The sequence below is a fragment of the Erithacus rubecula genome (assembly GCF_903797595.1).
Source record: "Erithacus rubecula genome assembly, chromosome: 2".
Taxonomy (NCBI): Eukaryota; Metazoa; Chordata; class Aves; order Passeriformes; family Muscicapidae; genus Erithacus; species Erithacus rubecula.
Genome location: NC_136685.1, coordinates 939,692 through 964,176, shown reverse-complemented (window position 1 = coordinate 964,176; position 24,485 = coordinate 939,692). Strand labels below are relative to the sequence as shown.

Below are 24,485 nucleotides of genomic sequence, written 5' to 3'. Positions count from 1 at the left end.
CCCCTGGTCACCCCTGGACGCCTGTGCTGCCCCACAGGAGGACCTTTCCTGTTGTTGATCCAGTTGATGCACCGCTCTGAGGGTGGCTGCGGCTCTGGCCCGGCCCCGCAGCGCTCTGACACCGAGTCCCGGGCAGCGCGACTGGACCCGGAGCCGGACCAGGACCAGGACCAGGATCAGGACCAGGGCCAGGATCAGGGCCAGGATCAGGATCAGGATCAGGATCAGGACCAGGATCAGGGCCAGGATCAGGATCAGGATCAGGATCAGGACCAGGATCAGGGCCAGGATCAGGATCAGGATCAGGATCAGGACCAGGATCAGGATCAGGATCAGGATCAGGGCCAGGATCAGGGCCAGGATCAGGATCAGGATCAGGATCAGGATCAGGATCAGGATCAGGATCAGGATCAGGACCATCTGCCGGGTCCGGTCAGCGAGGGGGCGGAGCCTGGAGTGGCGGGATGGGGGCGGGGCAATCAGAGCACGCAGCTGAAACATCAATAGCGGCGCGGGACAGGTAAGGGGCGTGTCTATGCAAATGAGACAGCGGCGCGCCGCATGCCGGGAAGAAAATACAGCGCGCTCTGCCGCTGTCCCCGCGCGTCCGCGGGCGCTGCGCGGGCCGGGCCGTGCGGAACGGGGCGCAGATTTTGGGCCCGGCTGGGAGCGGGGCCGGCGGGGCCGGGGTGGCGGTGGCTGTGTGTTGTGGAGGCGTGCGGCGGGCAGGGGCGGCGGGCGGTGGGAGTTGAGGTCATACTTACCTGGCAGGGGAGACACCATGATCAGGCAGGTGGTTTTCCCAGGGCGAGGCTCATCCCTTGCACTCCGGGTGTGCTGACCCCTGCGATTTCCCCAAATGCGGGAAACTCGACTGCATAATTTGTGGTAGTGGGGGACTGCGTTCGCGCTCTCCCCTGATGTGGTGGTAATAAAATCAGATTTGACTTCTTTCGGGAACTGTCCTTTCTTTTAATTTTCTCCAGTAATTCTGTGTCGCTTTTGTCTGTTCGGGACCAGTTTTTGCGGGTCAGGTCCCTCTTCACCCGGCCCGCGCAGGCGGCCGGTTTAGGATCGCCCGGGCTCCGGTGCTGGCGTGTTTCAGCATCTCCGGCCGCGCCCCGTGAACCGGCGGTCCGGTCCCGCCCTGGGTTCTCTCCCGGGCCCCCCACGGCCCCCGAAGCCCCCGCAGCCCCCCGGCCGGTGCCCCAGGTGCCGCCGCCCCGCCCCGGGGGCGGTCCCGGCGCGGCCCCGCCCCGGATCCTCCCGCCGCCGCCGCAGCCCCGCGCGCGCTCCCCGCTCGGTCGCGGCCGCGGAACCGCCGGAGCGCACGTGGCGACGCCATGGCCCGGCTGGTGCTGCAGGACGGGTCGGTGCTGTCCGGCCGCCCCTTCGGGGCCGTCGGGGCCGCCTCCGCGGGGGAAGTCGGTGAGTGCGTCCGGGGCCGGGCCGGGCCGGGATGCCGTGGGGCGGCCCGAGAGCGGCGGCGGCGCGGGAAGGAGAGGGGGGGAGCGGGGGATGCGGCCCGGCCCGGGTCTCCCTCAGCTCGGGGCCCCTCTGGGGCGCGGGGTCGGGTTGGGGCCGGGCTGCCCCCATCACCCCCATCCCGATCCTCGGCAGTGTTCCAGACCGGCATGGTGGGGTACCCCGAGGCTCTCACCGACCCCTCCTACAAGGCGCAGATCCTGGTGCTCACCTACCCGCTGGTCGGTAACTACGGAGTGCCCCGGGACCAGCCCGACGCCTTCGGCCTCAGCAGGGTGAGCCCGAGGGGCTGCGGGTCGTGCCCGGGTGTCGCGGTGGCGAGTGGCAGCACGGGGCTGCAGCGTGCCAGGGCCGCACGGACGGCACGGGGTGCCGGGCACGCTGGGTGGCACATGGTGTAGGAAGGGGTTTGGCTCCAGCACGCTGTGATACGGGGCTGGGGCGGGGCGGGGGGACCCCAGCACGCTGGCATCGGGATGCCCTCGGGGTGCGGGGCCCTGCGTTTCCTCACCGGGGCTCTGTCGCAAGGTGAGTCTCGAACCGCTGTGACCGGGCAGGGCTGGGGCTGGGCAGAGGGGCTGCTCGAGGCCCCAGCCCCCTCGCAGCCCCTTGGCCTCCACGCTGCCCATCCCGGGGCAGAGTCCAGCCCTGCTGTGGCCGTGCTGTGCCGGCCTCCCCACCCGCCCCGGGGTCTCGCTGTTAGCAGCACTCTGCGCGCCTGGGCTGTGTGGGTCTGTGCTCTGGGCTGTGCTTCCAGGACCCAGCGCCCTGGTCCCGTGGGACAGGACATACCAGCGTGTCTCACTGCCTGTCGACGGTGGCAGTGCTGCTTTCCTGCTGCTGCGGTTTGTGCTGCAGCTGTGCCAAGCTGAGAGTTCCGTGGCACGGGTCATGTTGGCATGTGGGCAGTGGGCAGCAGTCCAGCAGCCTTGTGGGGGCCTGGACACCCCATCCTGGGCTCCCTGATGCAGGGACTTTGCTGGACCAAGGCTCAGCCTTGCCGTGATAGGTGTGGGACAAACTGGGGCAAGTGACAGCCCTGCACTGGGAGAGCTGGTGCTGTGCTGTGGAAATGGTGTCTGTTCCATGGGGTTTCTTCTGGAGTGGTGACACTCTGCCTTGCCCTGCCCATCCTCTGTCCCCCCCAGTGGTTTGAGTCCAGCAAGATCCATGTGGCCGGGCTGGTGGTGGGCGAGTGCTCAGAGACCCCCAGCCACTGGAGTGCTGTGCAGTCCCTGGACCGGTGGCTGAAGGAGCAGAACATCCCTGGGCTGCAAGGTGGGACTGGGGAAGCAGCAGAGTAGGGTGGGGGGTGAGGCTATGGGTCTGCAGGCTCTGAAACCAGACAGTTGAAATTTGCCCGCCTGAGGTTTGCCCCTCTGTTGGCATTTGGGGTGGTGCTGCTGCCGGGGCGCAGGGCCCTGCTGGGGTGGGCTGGGATGCCGGGATTGTGTCTCACAGCCCCTTGCAGGGGTGGATACCCGGGCGCTGACAAAGAAGATCCGCGAGAAGGGGACGCTGCTGGGGAAGCTGGTGCCGGACGGGACCCCCGAGGAGAGCCTGGCCTTCGAGGACCCCAACACGCAGCACCTGGTGAAGGAAGTGTCACTGAAGGTGTGGCAGGGGGTCTGAGTGGGCTGGGGGCGGCAGGGGGGCTGTGGAGCCCCTCACTGTGGGGGGCTGGCCCCAGCAGTGGGCTGAGGGATCCACCCCCCTTCCCACAGGTGCCACAGGTGTTCAACCCGGGCGGGTCACTGCGGGTCACCGCCCTCGACTGCGGCCTGAAGAACAACCAAATACGGTGTCTGTGCAAGCGGGGGGCCACTGTCACTGTGGTGCCCTGGGACCACCCGCTGGACCCTGCGGGTGAGATGGCAGTGGCTGGGGACAGTGGGGTCTGGCACAGGGGCTGTCTGCATGGTTGGTGCTGGAGACAGCAGGCACCTGTGTTCTGCTCAGTGCTGTGGGGTGGGGAGCCTTGGTGTCACCATTCCTGGCGGCTTTGGAGATCAAGTCCCTCAGTGTGGCACCAGAGGAGCAGGGCCATGGGGTCGGGATGCCTTGCTGTGGTTGGCATGGGGGACTCTGGACTGTAGTACTGGTGTGGCTCAGGGTGGGAGCTGCCATGGGGACTGGCAGGGCCTTGCTGCCTCTTTAATGACTGTTGTGGGGTCGGAACACCTTGGTGGCAGCCCAGCTGGGGTGTGAGGGGAGCTGCAGGCGCTGGGTGCTTCTCTTCTGGTAGTCAGGAGTGAGCCTGTGGGGATCTTGGGGGCCCTACTTGAGTGGCTGGGGGGCCCCACTCTGACCCGCTGCTCTCTTGATGCTGCAGACTTTGACGGGCTGTTCATCAGCAATGGCCCTGGGGACCCACAGCTCTGCCAGGAGACAGTGTCCAACCTGTGCCGGGTGCTGGATGCACCCCAGCCCAAGCCCATTTTTGGGATCTGCCTAGGACACCAGCTGCTTGCCCTGGCCCTCGGTGCCCGTACCTACAAGATGAAGTGAGTGGGGTGCAGAGTCCCCGCAGGGGTTGGGGCCGCGGGGCTGCCTGACACCCGTCCCCCCCCAGGTACGGGAACCGTGGTCACAACCAGCCGTGCCTGCACGAGGACACGCGGCGCTGCTTCATCACGGCGCAGAACCACGGCTTCGCGGTGCAGGCGGGCAGCCTCCCGCCCGGCTGGCTGCCGCTGTTCACCAACGCCAACGACGGCTCCAACGAGGGGCTCGTGCACCAGCACAAGCCCTTCTTCAGGTGCGTGTGGGGCCGCAGCGGGGGCTGGGGGACGGCAGGCCGTGGGGCGTGCCCTCCCTGACCCCCTCTGCAGCGTCCAGTTCCACCCCGAGCACTGCGCCGGCCCCACGGACCTGGAGGGGCTCTTCGACGTGTTCGTGGAGGCGGCGCGGGAGCTGCGGGACGGGCACGGCGGCGCCCGCACAGGTGGGTGTGGGTGAGGGACGGCCCGGGCGGGCTGTGCCCTGTGCCCCGTGCCCCGTGCCCAGCGTGCCCCGTCCCCCCAGTGCGGCAGCGCCTGCAGGAGTGGCTGAGCTACGCCGAGGCACCGGCCGGGGACTCGGACGCAGCCCGGCCCCGCAAGGTGCTGATCCTGGGCTCCGGCGGCCTTTCCATCGGGCAGGCGGGAGAGTTCGATTACTCGGGCTCGCAGGTGAGTGCCCACCCCAGGGCATGGGGGGCTAGGGGCCACGGGGATGGCAGCGGCCCAGGGCCACCAACCGTGCCCCCTGTGCTCCCCACAAGGCCATCAAAGCGCTGAAGGAGGAGAACATCCAGACGGTGCTGATCAACCCCAACATCGCCACAGTCCAGACCTCCAAGGGGCTGGCGGACAAGGTGTACTTCCTGCCCATCACCCCTGAGTACGTCACCCAGGTGAGCACCCCAGCATGCTGCCTGGGACTGGGTGGGGAATGCAGGGGTGGTGGAGCTGGGGAATGAGTGTTGGGTTGGGCTGGAGGACGGCCTAGAGCCTGGCGCATGTAGGGCTGGAAGGGACTTAGGAGGCAGCCCGGGTGAAGAAGCAGCTGGAAAACCCAGGACCCACCGTGGTTTCTGTGCCACCACCCCGTGCCCCAGGTGATCCGGAACGAGCGGCCCGATGGGATCCTGCTGACCTTCGGGGGGCAGACTGCCCTCAACTGTGGCGTGGAGCTGACCAAGGCGGGCGTTCTGGAGCGCTACCACGTGCGGGTGCTGGGCACCCCCGTAGCCTCCATTGAGATGACAGAGGATCGCAAGGTCTTCGTGGAGAAGATGGAGGAGATTGGGGAGCACGTGGCGCCCAGCGAGGCTGCTGCCTCCCTGGAGCAGGTCTGGGGTGGTCTGGGGGAGTGGGGCAGGGCAGGGTCCTGTCCTTCCTGTTGTCACCATGACCCCATTGCTCCCTGCAGGCACAGGCTGCAGCTGAGCGCTTGGGGTACCCGGTGCTGGTGCGCTCTGCCTACGCCCTGGGGGGGCTGGGCTCTGGCTTCGCCAACAACCGGGAGGAACTGGTGGCTCTGGTGAGCCAGGCCTTCACCCACACCTCCCAGGTGCTGGTGGACAAGTCCCTGAAAGGCTGGAAGGAGATTGAGTATGAGGTGGTGCGAGATGCCTACAACAACTGCATCACGGTACGGGATGGAGGGAGGCTCTGGCTGCTGCAGAGGGACAGATCTGGGGCTGGGGGCTGAGGGCTGGGGGCTGGCACTGCACTGTATCCCCAGGGAGGGCTCTCCTGTGCCTCCCATGGTGCTGGCACAGCTGCTGTGTGCCACTGGGAGCTGCACCCTGTGCACCAGAGCCCTGCAGCCCTGTGCTAGGGTGTTCACCCCAGCCGTCCACCCAGCGGAACAGCCCGTGTATTCCAGTCCTGACTGGGCAGGGCAGGATGTGGTGGGAACTGGGAGGAACCCACCACAGACAGCACATGGAGCAGTGGGGGAACCCCTACTTGCAGTGACCCCCCCCACTGCCAGGTGTGCAACATGGAGAACCTGGACCCGCTGGGGATCCACACGGGCGAGTCCATTGTGGTGGCGCCGAGTCAGACTCTCAATGACACCGAGTACTTCATGCTGAGGCGCACGGCCATCAAGGTGGTGCAGCACCTGGGCGTTGTGGGCGAGTGCAACGTCCAGTTTGCCCTGAACCCCGAGTCAGAGCAGGTACCTGCAGCTCCCTGTGGGTGCTGGCTCCCACTCCTGGTCCCCTGCCAGCCCTGCTCTGTGGGGTCTGGGTCCTGCCTGGTGCTGTCCCTCGAGGCTGTGCTGCAGCAGCCTCTGAGCTGCAGCATTTCAGGGACACCGTGGGTGTGGCTGTGTCACTGGCACTCCCTGACCCTGCCCCTCTGCTGCCCACAGTACTACATCATTGAGATGAACGCCCGGCTCTCCCGCAGCTCGGCCCTGGCCAGCAAGGCCACTGGTTACCCACTGGCCTATGTGGCTGCCAAACTTGCCCTGGGCATCCCCCTGCCCGTCCTCAGGTGAGCTACCACCACAGCGTGGGACAAGGTGCTGCCCTGGTGGGACGGCCCCAGCTGCTGACCCCTGTCACCTCCTCAGGAACTCTGTCACCAACTCCACCACAGCCAGCTTTGAGCCCAGCCTGGACTACTGTGTGGTGAAGATCCCGCGCTGGGACCTGAGCAAGTTCCTGCGCGTCAGCACCAAGATCGGCAGCTCCATGAAGAGCGTGGGTGAGCGCAGGGGCAGCACTGCAGGGGCGCCTGGCAGGCAGGGATCTGCTGCTCACCCCTCCTTCTGCAGGGGAGGTCATGGCCATTGGGAGGAACTTTGAGGAGGCGTTCCAGAAGGCTCTGAGGATGGTGGACGAGAACTGCGTGGGCTTTGATCACACCTTGAAGCCGGCCTCAGACATGGTGAGCGCAGGGGTCTGGGTGCCTATGCTGGCTGTGCCATCCTGGCAGAGGTGGCCACCCGCCTCCCTCGGCCACACTGAACCCCTGGCCTGGCAGGAGCTGGAGACGCCAACAGACAAGCGGATCTTTGTGCTGGCAGCGGCGCTGGAGGCCGGCTACTCCATCGAGCGGCTCTACGAGCTGACCAAGATTGACCGCTGGTTCCTGCACAAGATGAAGAACATCACGGACCACGCGGCGCTGCTGGAGTCGTATCGCGGCGAGCAGGGCACCATGCCGCCCGCCGTGCTCCGCCGCGCCAAGCAGCTGGGCTTCTCCGACAAGCAGGTGGCCCTGGCCGTGCTGAGGTGAGAGGGGGGGACAGGGATGGCCCTGCTCCGCTCCCGCCCTGAGCCCGGCGCTCACCCTGGGGCTCACCCCGCTCTCTGCAGCACCGAGCTGGCCGTGAGGAAGATGCGGCACGACCTGAAGATTCTGCCGGTGGTGAAGCAGATTGACACGGTGGCAGCGGAGTGGCCGGCCCAAACCAACTACCTGTACCTGACCTACAACGGCTCTGAGCACGACCTGGCCTTCCGGGAGCCCCACGTCATGGTCATCGGCTCCGGCGTCTACCGCATCGGCAGCAGCGTCGAGTTCGACTGGTGCGCTGTCGGCTGCATCCAGGAGCTCCGCAAGGTCAGAGGGGCCCTGTGGGGTCAGGGGTGGCTGTTCCTGATCAGAGGACGAGGCTGCCTGGGGGCTGGGGGCTCTGGGCTCACCTTGTCCCACCCCCCAATAGATGGGCTTCAAGACAATCATGGTGAACTACAACCCTGAGACAGTGAGCACCGATTACGACATGTGCGATCGCCTCTACTTCGACGAGATTTCCTTTGAGGTGAGGGGTTGGGCCCTGGCAGCTGTGGGGCTGGGTGAGGGCTGCCGTGGCTGTGCCCCAGCCACCCCCCCGCCCCACACGGTGCTGCAGGTGGTGATGGACATCTACGAGCTGGAGAACCCCGAGGGAGTGATCCTGTCCATGGGTGGGCAGCTGCCCAACAACATCGCCATGGCCCTGCACCGGCAGCAGTGCCGCATCCTGGGCACCTCCCCGGAGGCCATCGACTCGGCCGAGAACCGCTTCAAGTTCTCGCGCCTGCTGGACCACATCGGCATCAGCCAGCCCCTCTGGAAGGAGCTCTCCGACATGGAGGTGGGGCCCAGCCTGCAGGACAGGGCTGCCTCGGCGTGGCTCTCCACGTGGAGGCTGAGGCTCCGTCTCCCCCACAGTCAGCCAAGCAGTTCTGCTGCAAGGTGGGCTACCCGTGCGTGGTGCGCCCTTCCTACGTGCTGAGCGGCGCCGCCATGAACGTGGCGTACTCGGACTGCGATCTGGAGAAGTTCCTGAGCAACGCTGTGGCTGTGTCCAAGGAGCATCCTGTTGTCATTTCCAAGTTCATCCAGGAGGCCAAGGTCCGTGCAGGAGGCCGCTGCAGCCCCGGGCTGCCCCCTGAAAGCCCCAGCGCCGAGCCCAGGGACGGGCTGTGACCGTGTTCCCGCTCACAGGAGATTGACGTGGACGCGGTGGCCTCTGACGGCATGGTGGTGGCCATCGCCATCTCGGAGCACGTGGAGAACGCTGGGGTGCACTCAGGGGATGCCACACTGGTGACCCCCCCGCAGGACATCACCCCCAAGACACTGGAGCGCATCAAGGCCATTGTCCACGCCGTCGGGCAGGAGCTGCAGGTCACAGGGCCCTTCAACCTGCAGCTCATCGCCAAGGTACCCGGGACTGGGGACTGCGTGGTGCCAGGGGACGGCACCACATCCCCAGCCCTGCCTCATTCTGTCCCCTCTCTCCTAGGATGACCAGCTGAAGGTGATAGAGTGCAATGTTCGTGTCTCCCGCTCCTTCCCCTTTGTCTCCAAGACCCTGGGCGTGGACTTGGTGGCTCTGGCCAGCCAGGTGATCATGGGTGAGGATGTGGAGCCCGTGGGGCTGATGACAGGCACAGGCATTGTTGGTGTCAAGGTGAGTGGGGGCCATGGGGCTGGGCTGGGGTGCAGGGCCAGGCAGTCCCTGAGTGTCCCCTTGCCCCAGGTGCCCCAGTTCTCCTTCTCACGCCTGGCGGGCGCTGATGTGGTGCTGGGTGTGGAGATGACCAGCACGGGCGAGGTTGCCTGCTTTGGGGAGAACCGCTGCGAGGCATACCTGAAGGCCATGCTCAGCACCGGCTTCAAGATCCCCAAGAAGAACATTCTGCTGACCATCGGCAGCTACAAGGTATGTGGGGTAAAGTGCTGGGAGGCTGGGGCTCCCTCTCTGCCCTCTGACCAGCCCCTGGTTCGTTTCAGAACAAGAGCGAGCTGCTGCCCACCGTGCGGAGGCTGGAGAGCCTCGGCTACAACCTGTATGCCAGCCTTGGCACTGCTGACTTCTACACCGAGCATGGCATCAAGGTCAGGGATGGGGGCTGGCAGGGCTGGGGGCTGTGAGGGATGGGGTCTGCAGGGATGGGGGCTGCAGGGCTGGGGGCTGTCAGGGCTGGGGGCTATCAGGGCTGGGGGCTGTGAGGGATGGGGTCTGCAGGGCTGGGCTCACTCCTGGGGTGGTGCAGGGCCCTGACGGGGTCGCTGCCTGCAGGTGAAGGCTGTGGACTGGCACTTTGAGGAGGCAGACAGCAGCGAGCCTGGTGCCCGGGAGAGCCAGCGCAGCATCCTGGACTACCTGGCCGAGAACCACTTTGAGATGGTCATTAACCTGTCCATGCGCAGCTCGGGGAGCCGCCGGCTCTCCTCCTTTGTCACCAAGGGCTACCGCACCCGGCGCCTGGCTGTTGACTACTCCGTGCCCCTCATCATCGACATAAAGTGCACAAAGCTCTTTGTCGAGGTGTGCTGGGGCACCGTGGGTGCCAGGAATGGAGCCAACGAGGGCTGCAGCAGTGCTGTTGTGGGTGCTGTGGGGCAGGCACTGTGTGCGGGTGTCACTGTGCAGGGGTTGCTTTTGGGGTGAGCTCGGACAGGCGTCATCACCCTGGCCCTGCTCCTGACCCAGAGTCCACAGGGCTGCTGTTTCTGCAGGCACTGAGCCAGATAGGGGCAGCCCCCCCGCTGAAGATGCATGTGGACTGCATGACATCCCAGAAACTCATCCGTCTGCCAGGTGGGTGTTCAGTGGCCCTGGGGGGGCAGCACAGAAGCAGGACAGGGCTGGGAGCCGGGCCGGGCACATCTGCAGGCACTGTGGAGAGAGATGTTCCCGTGCTGCACTGGTGGGACGGCCCTCGTCCCTCAAATCCCCGTGGCCAGTAGCTGCACCGCTGATGCTGACACTCCCCAGGCCTGATTGATGTGCACGTCCACCTCCGTGAGCCGGGGGACACCCACAAGGAGGACTTTGCCTCGGGCACGGCGGCCGCCCTGGCTGGGGGGGTCACTATGGTGTGTGCCATGCCCAACACCCGCCCTGCTGTCACCGATGCTGCCTCTTTCACTCTGGCACAGAAGGTGAGGAGCTGCTGCCAGCCTGGTGCTCGCATCCCCTCCCGTGCCAGCTGTGCTGGACTCGCTCTCCAGGTGGGCTCACTGCTGGTCCCACCGGGGCTGGTCCCACCACAGCACCCACTGCCTGTTCTCCTGCAGCTGGCTGAGGCTGGGGCCCGCTGTGATTTTGCTCTCTTCCTGGGGGCTTCCTCGGACAACGCTGGCACTCTGGGCCCCCTGGCTGGGGCGGCCGCTGGGCTCAAGATGTACCTGAACGACACCTTCTCCAGCCTGAGGATGGACGATGTGTCGCTGTGGATGGAGGTGAGCAGGAGGGCAGGGCTGGCTCAGGGCAGCTCTGCCCCCAGCCCCGGTGCCCACCAGCCCTGTTCCCCCAGCACCTGGAGCAGTGGCCGCGACACCTGCCCATCGTGGCGCACGCCGAGCGGCAGACGGTGGCCGCCGTGCTGATGGTGGCCCAGCTGTTCCAGCGCCCTGTGCACATCTGCCACGTGGCGCGCAGGGAGGAGGTGAGCGGGGCGAGCTCTGGTTCCGGGATGGAGCACGGGGCCCCGTGGGCTCCCACTAACCACGGCTGCCCCAGATCCTCCTCATCAAGGCGGCCAAGCAGAGAGGGATCCCCGTGACGTGCGAGGTGGCCCCGCACCACCTCTTCCTGAGCCGGGACGACCTGGGGCGCCTGGGGAAGGGCCGGGCGGCCGTGCGGCCGGAGCTGGGCACCCGCCGGGACGTGGAGGCGCTCTGGGACAACATGGACATCATCGACTGCTTCGCCACTGACCACGGTGAGTCCCGGGGATGGTGGCCGTGGGGCGGGGGTAGCGGTGGGGACAGACGGTGACCAGCCCCGTCCTGCAGCACCCCACACACTGGAGGAGAAGCAGGGGCAGGAGCCGCCCCCGGGGTACCCTGGCCTGGAGACGATGCTGCCTCTGCTGCTGACGGCCGTCTCTGAGGGGCGGCTCAGTGTGGAGGACATCGTGCAGCGCCTCTACGAGAACCCTCGCAAGATCTTTGGGCTGCCGCCGCAGCAGGACACCTACGTGGAGGTGTGTCCTCGCCCACCTGCCCCAGGGCCAGCCCCCACCCTTCTGCCTCTGACCCACTGTCCTGGCAGGTGGACCTGGAGCACGAATGGATCATTCCCAGCAGCACAGTCTTCTCCAAGGCTCGCTGGACCCCCTTTGAGGGCATGCAGGTGAAGGGGACAGTGCGGAGGGTAGTCCTGCGTGGGGAGGTTGCCTACATCGATGGGCAGGTAAGGTCCTGGGTAGTTTTCTTCCTGCACTGAGGGTGTCCCCCATCACAGAGGGGGTCCCCCACTGCTGATCCCGTCTCCCTAATCCCATATTTGCCACGGCTGCAGGTGCTGGTGCCCCCTGGCTACGGGCAGGATGTGAAGAAGTGGCCGTCGGGAGCTGCCCTGCTGCCACAGGGGGCCCCCACCAAGGAGCATGTGAAGGTACTGGGGCGTAGCGACCTGGCAGGGCAGTTCCCCTCCGCCCTGGCTCCAGCTCTGTCTGTCGTTCCAGAGCGCTGAGCAGCCCCGACACACGGCTGGGGACGCGCTGCGTGGACGAGCCCCCAGCCCGCGCCGGCCCGGCCCCGCCGGCGACTCCTCGCGCTTCCACCTCCCGCCCCGCATCCACCGAGCCTCCGACCCCGGGCTGCCAGGTAGGGGGCGGCGGGGCGGCGGGCAGGCAGCGGGCACGGGCCGGGTCTGATGCCAGCCCTTGTGTCCCGTCCAGCGTTCCGGAGGCTGGGAGCCGCGCAGCGCCCGGGCGCCCGAGGCACCGGTAATGTCGGGGGGGACTCACTAATGGCACTGACTGCAGCCCATGAGTGCATCCCCTCCCCCAGGTGCCGTGCAGGCCCCGGGCTGCCTGCGCTGCCCACCACAGGCCCCCTCCGGCACCCAGCGCCACAAGTGGGTGCTTAGGACAGGGTGTGGCCGTGCTGGCTGCTCCCCTCCTGCCCCAGCCTGCGTGGCGCCTCGAGCACCCCTCACCTGCCACTGCCATCGGGGGGTGGCCAGCTCAGAATTGTGGGGCATGCCAGGGAGAAGGTCACAGCACAATGTGGGGCTTGGACTGCCAGACAGACAGTCTCTGGTCGACCATCACGTTGGCATCAGGCCCATCTTGATTTCACCTGGTGTTGCCAAGTGCCAGGAGGGCTGTGCCATGCTGGCAGCACACTTGGAGGAGAGCGGGGCCCGGGGTTCCTCCCTCCCCACAGCCCCTAACGCCACTGCTCCCCTCTCCCACGCAGCCGAGGACACTCGTGAGAAGGGCGGCAGGAAGGCAGCAGAGCTGGGTGAGTGCAGCAGGGGCCCTGGGGATGCAGGGTGCACGGCTGGGCTCCGCAGGGCAGCCCCGGGCTGACGGGCTGCTCTTGGTGCCACAGATCCAGCGGTGCTCCAGGACAGCCATTTCCACCCCCTGGGCCCTGTCCCGCGCCAGGCGTCCCCGCAGCGTGCCCCCCAGACCTCCCCGCTGCTGCACCCCCTGGTCGGGCAGCACGTCCTCTCCGTGCAGCAGTTCTCCAAGGAGCAGGTGCCCCGCTGGGCGGGCGCGGGGCGGGGGGTGCCCTGCTGCTCCCTGTGCCCCTGCTGAGCCCCGGTGCCTCCTGTGCCACCTGTCCCCGCAGCTGTCCCACCTGTTCAACATCGCGCACACCCTGCGCATGCTGGTGCAGAAGGAGCGCAGCCTGGACATCCTGAAGGTGAGCCGTGCCCAGCGTGATCCCTGTGCCCTGGGCGCCCGAGGGAGCCCAGCCCGGCCCAGCCAGGGCTCCCCGCGGTGACAGCCCGGCCCTGCAGGGGAAGGTGATGGCCACCATGTTCTACGAGGCGAGCACGCGGACCAGCAGCTCCTTTGCAGCGGCCATGAGCCGGCTGGGCGGCTCAGTGCTGTCCTTCTCCGAGGCCACGTCCTCGGTGCAGAAGGGCGAGTCGCTGGCTGACTCGGTGCAGACCATGTGCTGCTACGCTGACGTGCTGGTGCTGCGGCACCCCCAGCCCGGCGCTGTCGAGGTGAGAGGGGCGAGGGCGGCTGCCTCCTTCTCTGGGGGCACCGGGGACTCTGCCTGAGGGTGGGGACGGTGAGCTGCGCTCTGGGGTTGGGTGCTGCTCCCAGCAGTGGGCTGCTGGAGCCGTGCCCTGCCCGTGCTCACCCGCCCCGCCTGGCTGTGCCCCAGCTGGCCGCCAGGCACTGCCGCAAGCCGGTGATCAACGCGGGGGACGGCGTGGGGGAGCACCCCACGCAGGCGCTGCTGGACATCTTCACCATCCGTGAGGAGCTGGGCACAGTCAATGGCATGACGGTGAGCTGCGGGGCCGGCCGCTCGGGGGGCTCTGGGGGGCTGGGCGGGCCGGGCTGACCGCTCCCCGCAGATCACCATGGTGGGAGACCTGAAGCACGGGCGCACGGTGCACTCCCTGGCGCGCCTGCTCACCCAGTACCGCGTCAACCTGCGCTACGTCACCCCGCCCGGCCTCCGCATGCCCCCCGACATCACCGGCTTCGTGGCCTCCCGGGGCATCCAGCAGGTGAGCAGCAGCGTGGGGGGCTGCCCCCCGCACCCCCCGGCCCGGCGCCCCCCCAAAGCTCACGGTGCCGCCGCAGGAGGAGTTTGGGAGCATCGAGGAGGCGCTGCCCGACACGGACGTGCTCTACATGACCCGCATCCAGAAGGAGCGCTTCCGGCAGCCCGAGGAGTACGAGGCTGTGAGTGAGGGGGGCCCGGGTCCTGCTGCCCCCCGGGGGCGTGGGGACTCCCCTGCCCCAGCTCAGGCTCTCTGTGTGCCCTCAGTGCTTCGGGCAGTTCATCCTCACGCCCCACATCATGACCCGGGCCAAGGAGAGGATGGTGGTGATGCACCCCCTGCCCCGTGTCAACGAGATCAGGTGGGGAGGGGGGGACAGGGGCAGGGCACTGGGGCAAGGCACGTTTGGAGGGAGTACCTGGGAGAACGGGAATGAAATATACAGGGCAGAATGCGGGCACTCAGGGCCTGGGGGCTCGAGCAGGGAGCTGGGGCAGTGGTGTTGCTGGGGAGGCTGGCAGGGGCACGGCAGCTGAGGTGTGCTGGGGATGTCCAGTGTGCTGGGAGTGTCCAGTGTCCTGGCAGTGTCCAGTGTCCTGGCAGTGTCTGGGGTGCTGGGGGTGTCCAGGAAGGCACAGGGGGTCAGGAGCAGGAGCTCTGCACTGTGCTGGGCAGGGCTGGGCACAGCTCACAGCAACAGTGGCCGCTGGGTTTGGGGACGGGCTCCATTGTGCAGTCCTGGGGGGTGTCAGGACTCCCTCATGGGTCAGGGGTTCCAGGGGGGATGCTGAGCGTCCCGGGGGGTGCCAGAGGTCATGAAATGAGTCAGGGTCGGGGATCCCAGGAAGGTTCAGTGGTCTCAGATGGGTTCAGTGGTCCCGGATGGGTTCAGTGGTGCAGGTTGGGTTCTGGGTCCCAGGAGGGTTTGGGGTCCCGGGTGGGTTCAGTGGTCCCGGGAGGGTTCAGTGGTCCCGGGTGGGTTCAGTGGTCTCGGGAGGGTTCAGTGGTCCCAGGTGGGTTCGGGGTCCCGGGTGGGTTCAGTGGTTCCGGGTGGGTTCGGGGTCCCGGGTGGGTTCAGTGGTCCCGGGTGGGTTCGGGGTCCCGGGAGGGTTTGGGGTCCCAGATGGGTTCAGTGTTCCGGGTGGGTTCAGTGGTCCCGGGTGGGTTCAGTGGTCCCGGGTGGGTTCAGTGGTCCCGGGTGGGTTCGGGGTCCCGGATGGGTTTGGGGTCCCGGGTGGATTTGGGGTCCCGGGTGGGTTCGGGGTCCGGTGGGTTTCGGGGTCCCGGGTGGGGTTCAGTGGTCCCGGGTGGGTTCGGGGTCCCGGGTGGGTTCAGTGGTCCCGGGTGGGTTCGGGGTCCCGGGTGGGTTCGGGGTCCCGGGTGGGTTCAGTGGTCCCGGGTGGGTTCGGGGTCCCGGGTGGGTTCGGGGTCCCGGGTGGGTTCAGTGGTCCCGGGTGGGTTCAGTGGTCCCGGGAGGGTTCGGGGTCCCGGGTGGGTTTAGTGGTCCCGGGTGGGTTCAGTGGTCCCGGGAGGGTTCGGGGTCCCGGGTGGGTTCAGTGGTCCCGGGTGGGTTCGGGGTCCCGGGTGGGTTCGGGGTTCCGGGAGGGTTCGGGGTTCCAGGTGTGTTCAGTGGTCCCGGGTGGGTTCGGGGTCCCGGGTGGGTTCGGGGTCCCGGGTGGGTTCAGTGGTCCCGGGTGGGTTCGGGGTCCCGGGTGGGTTCGGGGTCCCGGGTGGGTTCAGTGGTCCCGGGTGGGTTCGGGGTCCCGGGTGGGTTCGGGGTCCCGGGTGGGTTCAGTGGTCCCGGGTGGGTTCGGGGTCCCGGGTGGGTTCAGTGGTCCCGGGTGGGTTCAGTGTTCCGGATGGATTCGGGGGGGGTGGCGCCCTCTCGCGCTGATGACGTCACTTCCGCAGCGTGGCGGTGGACTCGGACCCGCGCGCCGCGTACTTCCGGCAGGCGGAGAACGGGATGTACATGCGGATGGCGCTGCTGGCCACCGTGCTGGGCCGCTATTGACCAATAAACGCTCTGCGTCGCGACACGCCATCGCGCCGCGACACGCGTCACCGCGCCGCGCCGCGCGGGCCATGGCGGCGCTCTGGAGGGGCTGCGGGCGGCTGCTGGCGCGGCGGCCCGGGGCGGCGCAGGCGCTCACGGCCGGTAAGGGACGGGACGGGCCCGGCCCTGCGGCGGCCGCGCCCCGGGACCCCGCAGCCGGCCCTGCCCGGGCACGCTGCCCTGTCTCCCCGGTGCGCCCCGCGCAGCGGCACAGCCCGCTCCGTGCGCAGCGGCAGCCGCGGGAGGCGGCCAGGGGCAGGCACGGCGGCGGGGTCTGTCTGAGGGGGAAGGCGGCGCTGCCGTGTCCCCTGGGCGGGGGTGGATGCTGAGCTGCAGCACTGCGAGCTCCCCAGACTGCTCCGTGTTTGCCGCACTCGGGCACGGCGGTGCTGCCTGAGGCTGAGTGTCCCCAGCGCTGCTCGCAGAGCCGGCCCTGCTGCTGGCCCGTGGCTCTGTTGCTCCCCCAGCGCACCTGAGCCGGTCTGGGTGGTGGCAGAGCGTGTCCTGCTTGTGCCAGGTGTTCTCAGGACAGCCAGGGGCTGTGCTGCGCTGATGGTTGGCAGCCGGGGGGTCCCTGCGTGCTCCTGTCACACCACTTCACCCCTGCCCTGCTGCTCCGCAGCCCGGGACGCTGGGAAGGCGCAGCCCCGGGCTCTGGGGGTGCCCTGCTGGGCGGGGGGCTCCCCTCGCTGTGCAGTGTCTGGCCCTCAGCCCTGACAGCCACGGGGGGCTGCCCGCTGCCCCCTGCCTGGCTGCTGGGGCGCCGCCAGCCGCTTTGCTGTTCCCGCTGTTATTTTTATCGGATGTCATGGAGTCTATTGCTGGCGCCTGCGGCACCCGGTGCTGCTGGCAGCGCGTCCCCCTGTGCTGGGCCCGAGGCCAGGGCAGGGCTGGGCTGGGCTTCCCGGGGCTGGCTCTGCCCGCCCCCTGCCCGCCGGGGCCGGCTCTGGCCCGGGCTCTGCCCTGCCTCTTGCCGCTCCCATGGGAGCAGCGCTGCTGTGGCACAGCCCGCTGCCCCAGGGCTCTGCCAGCCTGCCGGGTGTGGGGCACAGCCTCTGAGAATGCTGGGCTGCTGCTGCATGAGGTTCCAGCGGCCCAGAGGTTTCTGCCCTCGGGCTGGGCTATCGCTCCTGCGGCAGGTGTCCAGCTCCAGCCAGGAGAACAGGAGTGCTCCTGCTCTCCTCAGAGCTGCCACGAGTGGCCCCCATCCACAGCCAGGCTCAGCCCCTCCTGCTCTCCTCAGACTGCCATGAGTGACCCCCACCCACGGCCAGGCTCAGCCCCTCCTGCTCTCCTTGGAGCTGCCACAAGTGACCCCCATCCAGTGCCAGGCTCAGCCCTCCTGCTCTCCTCAGAGCTTCCTGTAGTGATCCCCATCCACGGCCAGGCTCAGCCCCTCCTGCTCTCCTTGGAGCTGCCACGAGTGACCCCCACCCACGGCCAGGCTCAGCCCCTCCTGCTCTCCTCAGAGCTTCCTGTAGTGATCCCCATCCACGGCCAGGCTCAGCCCCTCCTGCTCTCCTCAGACTGCCACGAGTGACCCCCATCCAGTGCCAGGCTCAGCCTCTCAGCTGCTGGCTGTGCAATGGCCCGTGCAGCTTCCCAGGTTCTGTGCCCTGTGCCAGGTACATCCCAACCTCCAGCCCTGCCTTCTCTTGCTGCTCCCAGAGACCCCAACGCTGCCAGCTGGGGCCAGGCCAGGGAGCTGCTGGCAGTTGGCTGTGCCCACTGTGTCCAGCCACACTCGCTGGCTGAGCTGCTGCTCGAGGGCTCAGGTCAGGCAGGGCTTTGCCTCCTGCATCCTGGGCCCTGGGCCAGGCTGCCAGCAGGGCCTGGGCACAGTGGGCAGTAGCACGTGCCTGCAGCCGTGACCCTCCTGTCCCTCTGCCTGTGGAGAGAAGTCCCCTGCTCCTGCCAAGGCAATGCCATGGGCATGAAGATGGTGCCCTACTTAGGTCTGGGCTCTGTTAAGAGTTGTCTGGTCACAAGAACATCAACCTGGGGGTCGGCTAGGCATCCAAGGCACCAGGTTTGGCTGGGATGAAAGTTCCATTCCCATTCAGGAGCTGTGGCTGGGCTGGGCTGGTGGCACCCTGGGCAGGCACTGTAGCCAAAGTCATTGCAGGGGCTGGATCTGGCTGCATCCCCAGGCCCAGGAAGGGATGCAGAGACAGGTCTGTCCCTCCTGACACAGCCACATCACTTCTGGGCACTGTACCCAGAGCCTTCAGCAGTGGATGAGTAACAGTGATCCCTGCTGTGTTGTGTATGAGCACCGTGGGCACCCAGCTCTGGGGAGTGCAGCTCTGGGAGTGCAGCTTATGGGACTGCATCTCTGGGGAGTGCAGCTGCTGGGAGTGCAGCTCTGGGCAGTGCAGCTCTGGGAGTGCAGCTCTGGGAGTGCAGCTCCAGGCAGTGCAGCTCCAGGGAGTGCAGCTCCAGGCAGTGCAGCCCTGGGCAGTGCAGCCCTGGGCAGTGCAGCTCTGGGCAGTGCTGCCCACCACCAGCAGTGCCCTGGCTGTGCTGGCCTGCCTGGTCCTGCTGTGGCCCATGAGCTGGTGGGGCTGCCCTGCCATGGTGGGGGCTGTGGGGTCTCAGGGCTGGGGGACAGACCCTCAGATGCTGGGGCTGCTCTGGGGTGGGAGATGGAGCCTGTGAGCAGCAGGGAGTGCAGCACTCAGTGGGGCTGCAGAGCCCGGTGTGGCCCTGCCGGTGAGTGTGGCATGGCGTGGGGACGGGGAGCTGGCCCTTGTCCGTGAGGAACCAGTGACAGAGTCCTGGGGCAGGGCTGGTGCCCAGCTGGTCTGGCTGGGGCTGGTCCCCGCAGGCTGAGGGCTGCTGGGCTCTGGGCTTGCGAGGATGGAGCAGAGCAGCAGCGGGGCTGGAGCCCTGCCAGGAACCGTCCCGGGGGAGTGGGAGAGGGAGCAGGAGCTGCCGGGGCCGGGGCAGCAGCTGGAGGGGCAGCACTGGGCCAGCTGAGTTGCGTCGGAGGGGTCAGGGGTGTAGGATGGAGAAGGAGCTGCCAGAGACCCAGCCGGGCAGCACCCCACCGGGGACACCGAGCAGAAACAGGGCCAGGAGCTGTGCCAGCAGCCAGCTGTGGCGGGGGGCTGGGACAGCCTGGGCAGTGGGCAGCACGCTCTGCCCATCCTGGCTGCTGGGGTGGGGGACACAGGCAGAGCTGCTCTCCAGGGAGGGATCACAGGGAGAGGTGCTGGGGCAGAGTCACGTAGGGGTCTCGCCTGCCTAAATGGGCTGTGCTGGTCACAGGGGCTCTCATGGGAGCTGGGGATGTGATTGCACAGCAGCTGGTGGAGCAGCGGGGGCTGCACGGGCACCAGTGCCCCCGCACCCTGAAAATGATGGGCATCGGCTTCTGCTTCGTGGTGAGTGGGGATGGGATACAGGGATACAGGGATACAGGGATACAGGGATACAGGGATACAGGGATACAGGGATGGGATACAGGGATACAGGGATACAGGGATGGGATACAGGGGTACAGGGATGGGATACAGGGGTACAGAGATACAGGGGTACAGGGATACAGGGATACAGGAATGGGATACAGGGATGGGATACAGGGATACAGGGATGGGATACAGGGATACAGGGGTACAGGGATACAGGGATGGGATACAGGGGTACACAGATACAGGGATGGGATACAGGGGTACAGGGATGGGATGGGATACAGGGATGGGATACAGGGATGGGATGGGATACAGGGATGGGGTACAGGAATGGGATGGGATGGGATGGGATGGGATGGGATGGGATGGGATGGGATGGGATGGGATGGGATGGGATGGGGGTCTCCTTCAGCAGGGTGGAACCATGGTGGTGCAGTGTTGGTGCAGAGTTGGACCATCCTGGTGCCACCTCCAGCAGCCACGAGCAAGGCCAGTTCCATGGAGCAGGAGCACCACAGGACAAGCTTGTCTTTGTGGTCCAGAGCTGGGCCGTGTAACCAGCCCCAGAGCCCCCCAGCCCTGACCCCTGTGACCAACGAGGGCAAATGCTGCTCCTCACCCCTGGCTCCTGCAGGGCCCTGTTGTGGGCAGCTGGTACAGGATCCTGGATTGGCTCATCCCAGGGAATACTAAAGTTGTGGCTGTGAAGAAAGTGATCCTGGACCAGGTTGGTGTGACATGGGTGAGGGTTTTGCATGGACTGGGGCAGCGGGGCGGGACAGTGGGGACAGCTATGTCCCTGTGACAGGTTTCCAGCCTGCTCTGAGAGCCCAGTGCCTGAGCTGGGCCCAGCCTCACCCAAGTGGAGGGCTGGGGTGGGCATTTTTGGGAGGCTGCCCATGGCCAGCGGGGCTCCAAGCACCACAGGCTCCTGAGCACTGGCTGTGGCTCCTCTCCTGCAGGGGGGCTTCGCCCCGTGCTTCCTTGGCTGCTTCCTGGCTGTCACAGGGGCTGTCAACGGGCTCTCGGTGCAGGATAACTGCTCCAAGATCCAGGAGGTATGTGCTGCTGCCCTGGGCAGCTCCTCCCTGTGTGCTGGCCCTGACAGCTGCTCCCATTTGTATCCGTGCCCATGCCCAGGCACTGGGTCCCAGGGAGTGTTGGCTGCCCAGTGCTGCCAGTCCAATGCTGGTGCAAGGACCAGTTCCTCTGGCATGGGTGTTCCTGTGGGCGAGTACTGGGGTCCCACCTGGGCCAGACAGGGGTGCCATGGGCATGCTGTCCAGCCCAGCTCCTGGCTGGGTCTCCAGAGCAATTACTGAGATGACTCCCATTAACAGTAATTGCTGGAAACCGGTGTGAACACTGCGTCAGCATGTCCAGAGTGAGTCACTAGGGAGTGGGTGCCCACCTGCCACAGGATGAGGCACGCTGGGGTGGTCGTGTGGCTGCCAGGAGTGGCAGCACCAGCCTTTGTCCCTGGTGCTGCTGGAGCTGCGTGTGAGCGGCCCTGGCCTGGCTGGAGCTCTGCCTGGTGCCACCAGCCAGGGTTCATCCTCTGCATGGGGGCACCCAGGCACCAGCCCACGACACACTGGCTGCCAGTACACGTCCCTCATCCTGCCCCAGAGTGCAGGAAGCAGATCCTGGGGCAGGATCACATCACCTCTGCTTTCCTCAGGCTCTGTGCAAGCCGCAGCCAGGGTGCAGGGTGCTGCAGGGCACCCTGGGGGCACACGTGAACAGATCGTGGGCACGGGCAGCACTCCGAGCGCTCCCGTGCATCTTCCCCGCTGCATCCTGACCAGCCCATGCCGTGCATCTTGCCTCCCCCAGGGATCCTGCCCGGCTGGGGCTGCGTGCGAGCCGTGGCTGCTGCGAGCCTGGCCTGGCAGGGGTGCCGGGCTGGGGGCTGGGCAGCGCTGGCAGCACCTTCACCCCTGGCTTGGGGCGCATCCGCCTCTCCCCGCGCAGAGGAAGCGTCACAGCGCATCCATCAGCCGCTCGGATGTCCTGGGCTGCTGGCCAGCGCCGGGAGGAGCCCGGCTGAGTCACGGCGGGCGGGACTCGTCCTGCTGCCACGGGACAGGGCTGCGGCACGGCCCTGCCTGTGGCACAGAGGGTCTCCGGGGGGTGGCTCCGCTCACCCTCCCTGCCGCCCTCGGGGCTGCGGGCAGGGCTGCAGGGGTTCTGTGTCAGCAGTGTGGAGCTGGGGGCAGCAGTGGCAAGGATAGGGGCCCTCTCAGTGCTCACTCCTCCTTTTTCTTGCAGGACTACATGGATGCCCTGATGACCAATTACTGTGTGAGTGCTGGCAGATCTGTGTCCCTGTCCCTGTTTTGTCTCCTCCAGGGGTGCCATGGCTCTGTGGAACACCCTGAGCTCCAGGCAGGGATGGGTGTGGGGCAGGGACCCTGACAGGGCTCCTCACTGCTCCTCCCCTTCTCTGTGCAGATCTGGCCACCCGTGCAGATTGCGAATTTCTACTTTGTGCCTCTGCAGCACAGGTAGTGTTGCTGCCCCAGCGCCCAGCCCCCGTCCCTGAGGCAGCAGCTGCAGACCCTGTCCCCTCTGTCCCCAGGCTGGCTGTTGTCCAGTGTGTTGCCATCGTCTGGAACTGCTACCTGTCCTGGAAAGCGAATCGGATGTGAGGCAGAAGCTGTGTCCCATCCCTGTCCCCAGCCTGTCGCTGCCTGTCCCCTCAGGGTGGGCACGCGTGGCCGTGGACAGGCTGGGACACGCGGGGTCCTGGCACCACCATCCCACTCTTTTCTCGGGGGAACACCATCCCCCATGGCCACAGCCCCCGCTGCCCCAGGGAGAAGGTGGTGCCAGGACAGGCCTGGAGCTGCTCTGGGGTGCTGTGCAGCAGCTCTGCCCACGGTGCATTTCTGTCTGTGCTCAGCCACTCCTGAGCCCTCACCTGCACACAGGGCGCTCCTGCTCAAGTGTCACTCTGACCTCCCCCATGGCACATCTCAGGGGAAAAGAGGAGTGGAAATGGAGCGGGGCTGGCCCTGGGCTGGCTGTGCCATGGGCACAGAACTGGAGTCACTGCAGCCTGGGGGTGCTCCCCCTGAAAATGGGATTTGCTGTGGCTCAGCTGTGGACAGTCAGAGCATCAATAAATGGTGATCTTCACTTCTGATCCCCACAGCCCTGGGCTTGTGGCCCAGCAGGTCCTCCAGGCCCTGAAGACACAGTTCCAGAGCAACTGTTCTGTTGTGGATCAACAGATCCACTCTGCCTCATCTCAGGGCATTGAGCATGGGATTAGGGACTGCAGGCTGCTGGGGTGGCTTGCCCCTCTGGCTAGAGAGGGGAGGGGATTCTGACAGAGGGTGGATGGGGGTTTAGGAGGCCATCAGGTCCCACTGCAGCTGTTCCATGGGCTGTGATGGTGCCTCTACAGCTGCAGAGCAGTGAAATGAGGTCGATGGAGTCGGAGTCCTTATGCTGAGTGCAGAGTGCCCCCAGGGTCAGGGCATTCTGGATGCAGGGCTGTGCATGTCGGGAGGGTTCAGGAAGGGTTGGGGATAGGGCTGGAGTTGGGACAGAGCCATAATCCACCTGTGCCATGCCTGAGACAGGCCTGCCTGTCGTGCCAGAGAGAAGCCCCGTGGAGCTGCCAGTGCCTGTGCTGCTGCCCCTGGGGACGTGTCCCCGTGCTCACCTGCAATGGCAGCGAGCAGACACAATCCAGCTCCCAGCGTCCCTGCCCAGCACACCCCGACCAGGGCTCCAAGTGGAGCTGCTGGGACCACAGTGGTTCGTGCCCTGGCCCCCTCACCTGTGCCACTGCTGCCCCATGCAGCTGCACAGAGCCCTCCCCATGCTGCCAGCACCATCTGGGCTCTGCCTGCCTGCTCTTCATGGAGGGGATTCGCCGTCTGTCCTCCACCCTCATCCTCCCCACGGTCCGGTTCTGTGCTGAGCCCAGCTTTGGGGCTGCTCCAGCCGGGTGGATACACAGAGGAGGCAAATCCTGCACAGGACTGGGATCTGCAGCTGCAGCCCTCTTCCCCCAGCAGTGCTCAGTGGAGCAGCGCAGGGCTGGGGCCAGGTGATGGGGCCATGCACGGATGTCACCAGTTCTTGGGGGACCTCGGGGTCTGTGTGGGGCTCAAGCTCTCTACAGCCGGTGGGGTGAGTGCTGTGGATGGCAGCAATTTGCAGCTCTGAGGTGTTGAGCCTCTTGCAGCTCCCTCCGGGGTGCAGGAAGCACTCACAGTCAGCACTGAGCGAGCTGCGAGCATGGCAAGAGCCGCGTGGAACGAGCCACTTGTCCCCAGGAGCAGACGCCCAGCACGGGGCTGGCGGGTCTGGGGGGCTCTGCCCTGCCCCTGCCGAGGGCTCTGCCCTGCCCCTGCCGGGGGCTCTGCCCAGCCCCTGCCGGGGGCTCTGCCCAGCCCCTGCCGAGGGCTCTGCCCTGCCGCTGCGGGACGCGGTGCCCGGTGCCAGCCCTCATGCCGGATCACGTCACGGGGCACGACCCCGTGTGCTGCTGGCTGCGGGCCGGGCCCCTTCACCCCTGTGCCACCCTGTGCCACCTGCGGGGGACGCGCCGTGCCAGGCCCGGGCTGAGCCTCCGGGCCCGCCTCTGCCCCGCATGGCACTGTGGAAGGAGCCCGGTCTGGCACCGGCACCGGCACCAGCATCGGCGCCGGGTGCCAGCTCAGCTCCACTGCTGGCAGTGGTGTGGAGAACCCGGGGGGCTGTGGCAGGGTGCAGGGCACTCGGGGGGCTGTTGGCAGCGTGCGGGACACTCGGGGGGCTGTGGCAGTGGTGTGGAGCACTCGGGGGGTTGTGGCAGCGTGCAGGGCAGTCGGGAGGCTGTGGCAGGGTGCGGGACACTCGGGGGGCTGTGGCAGGGTGCGGGACACTCGGGGGGCTGTTGGCAGCGTGCAGGGCACTCGGGGGGCTGTGGCAGCGCTGTGGAGCACTCGGGGGGAATGCCAGCAGCAGTGTGGTGCACTCGGAGGGAATGCCAGCAGTAGTGTGGTGCACTCGGAGGGAATGCCAGCAGTAGTGTGGAGCCCCAGCAGCCACCTCACCGTTTGGCAGCGGTGCCGGTGCCCCGATGGAACACCCTGCATCCAGCACGGCGC

The 24,485-nt window shown here is 67.0% G+C and overlaps 2 protein-coding genes across 5 annotated transcripts; both read left to right on the top strand.

The window, feature by feature from the left end:
• Window positions 1–1,210: 1,210 nt before the first annotated feature.
• On the top strand, window positions 1,211–15,952 carry CAD (carbamoyl-phosphate synthetase 2, aspartate transcarbamylase, and dihydroorotase). Of its 3 annotated transcripts, XM_079298304.1 has the most exons (45): window positions 1,211–1,428; window positions 1,621–1,760; window positions 2,634–2,763; window positions 2,957–3,099; window positions 3,210–3,351; window positions 3,818–3,989; window positions 4,058–4,243; window positions 4,317–4,429; window positions 4,510–4,655; window positions 4,748–4,879; window positions 5,084–5,317; window positions 5,398–5,619; window positions 5,965–6,153; window positions 6,349–6,473; window positions 6,553–6,686; window positions 6,757–6,869; window positions 6,966–7,216; window positions 7,301–7,547; window positions 7,651–7,749; window positions 7,840–8,064; window positions 8,142–8,324; window positions 8,418–8,636; window positions 8,719–8,886; window positions 8,956–9,138; window positions 9,210–9,314; window positions 9,499–9,747; window positions 9,939–10,020; window positions 10,198–10,364; window positions 10,500–10,664; window positions 10,739–10,870; window positions 10,945–11,146; window positions 11,220–11,410; window positions 11,479–11,619; window positions 11,728–11,823; window positions 11,894–12,035; window positions 12,110–12,157; window positions 12,633–12,677; window positions 12,768–12,916; window positions 13,011–13,085; window positions 13,183–13,395; window positions 13,560–13,685; window positions 13,756–13,911; window positions 13,988–14,089; window positions 14,175–14,269; window positions 15,820–15,952. In XM_079298304.1, exons 1-45 carry the CDS (start codon window positions 1,344–1,346, stop codon window positions 15,920–15,922), a joined length of 6,765 nt encoding a protein of 2,254 aa, XP_079154430.1. In that variant the 5' UTR covers window positions 1,211–1,343; the 3' UTR covers window positions 15,923–15,952. The 3 variants fall into 3 exon arrangements, with proteins under 3 accessions (XP_079154430.1, XP_079154428.1, XP_079154429.1); XM_079298303.1 differs by lacking the exon at window positions 12,110–12,157 and having other exon boundaries at window positions 1,232–1,428; XM_079298302.1 differs by lacking the exon at window positions 12,110–12,157 and having other exon boundaries at window positions 1,231–1,428; window positions 6,757–7,216.
• Window positions 15,935–22,518, top strand: MPV17 (mitochondrial inner membrane protein MPV17). 2 transcript variants are annotated; one of them, XM_079298344.1, is made up of 7 exons: window positions 15,939–16,066; window positions 19,235–19,350; window positions 20,012–20,104; window positions 20,340–20,435; window positions 21,649–21,681; window positions 21,832–21,884; window positions 21,959–22,518. In XM_079298344.1, the coding sequence occupies exons 1-7, from the start codon at window positions 15,994–15,996 to the stop codon at window positions 22,026–22,028; spliced, it is 534 nt and encodes a 177-aa protein (XP_079154470.1). In that variant the 5' UTR covers window positions 15,939–15,993; the 3' UTR covers window positions 22,029–22,518. The 2 variants fall into 2 exon arrangements, with proteins under 2 accessions (XP_079154471.1, XP_079154470.1); XM_079298345.1 differs by lacking the exon at window positions 21,832–21,884 and having other exon boundaries at window positions 15,935–16,066; window positions 21,649–21,685; window positions 21,885–22,123.
• The last annotated feature ends 1,967 nt before the right edge of the window (window positions 22,519–24,485 follow it).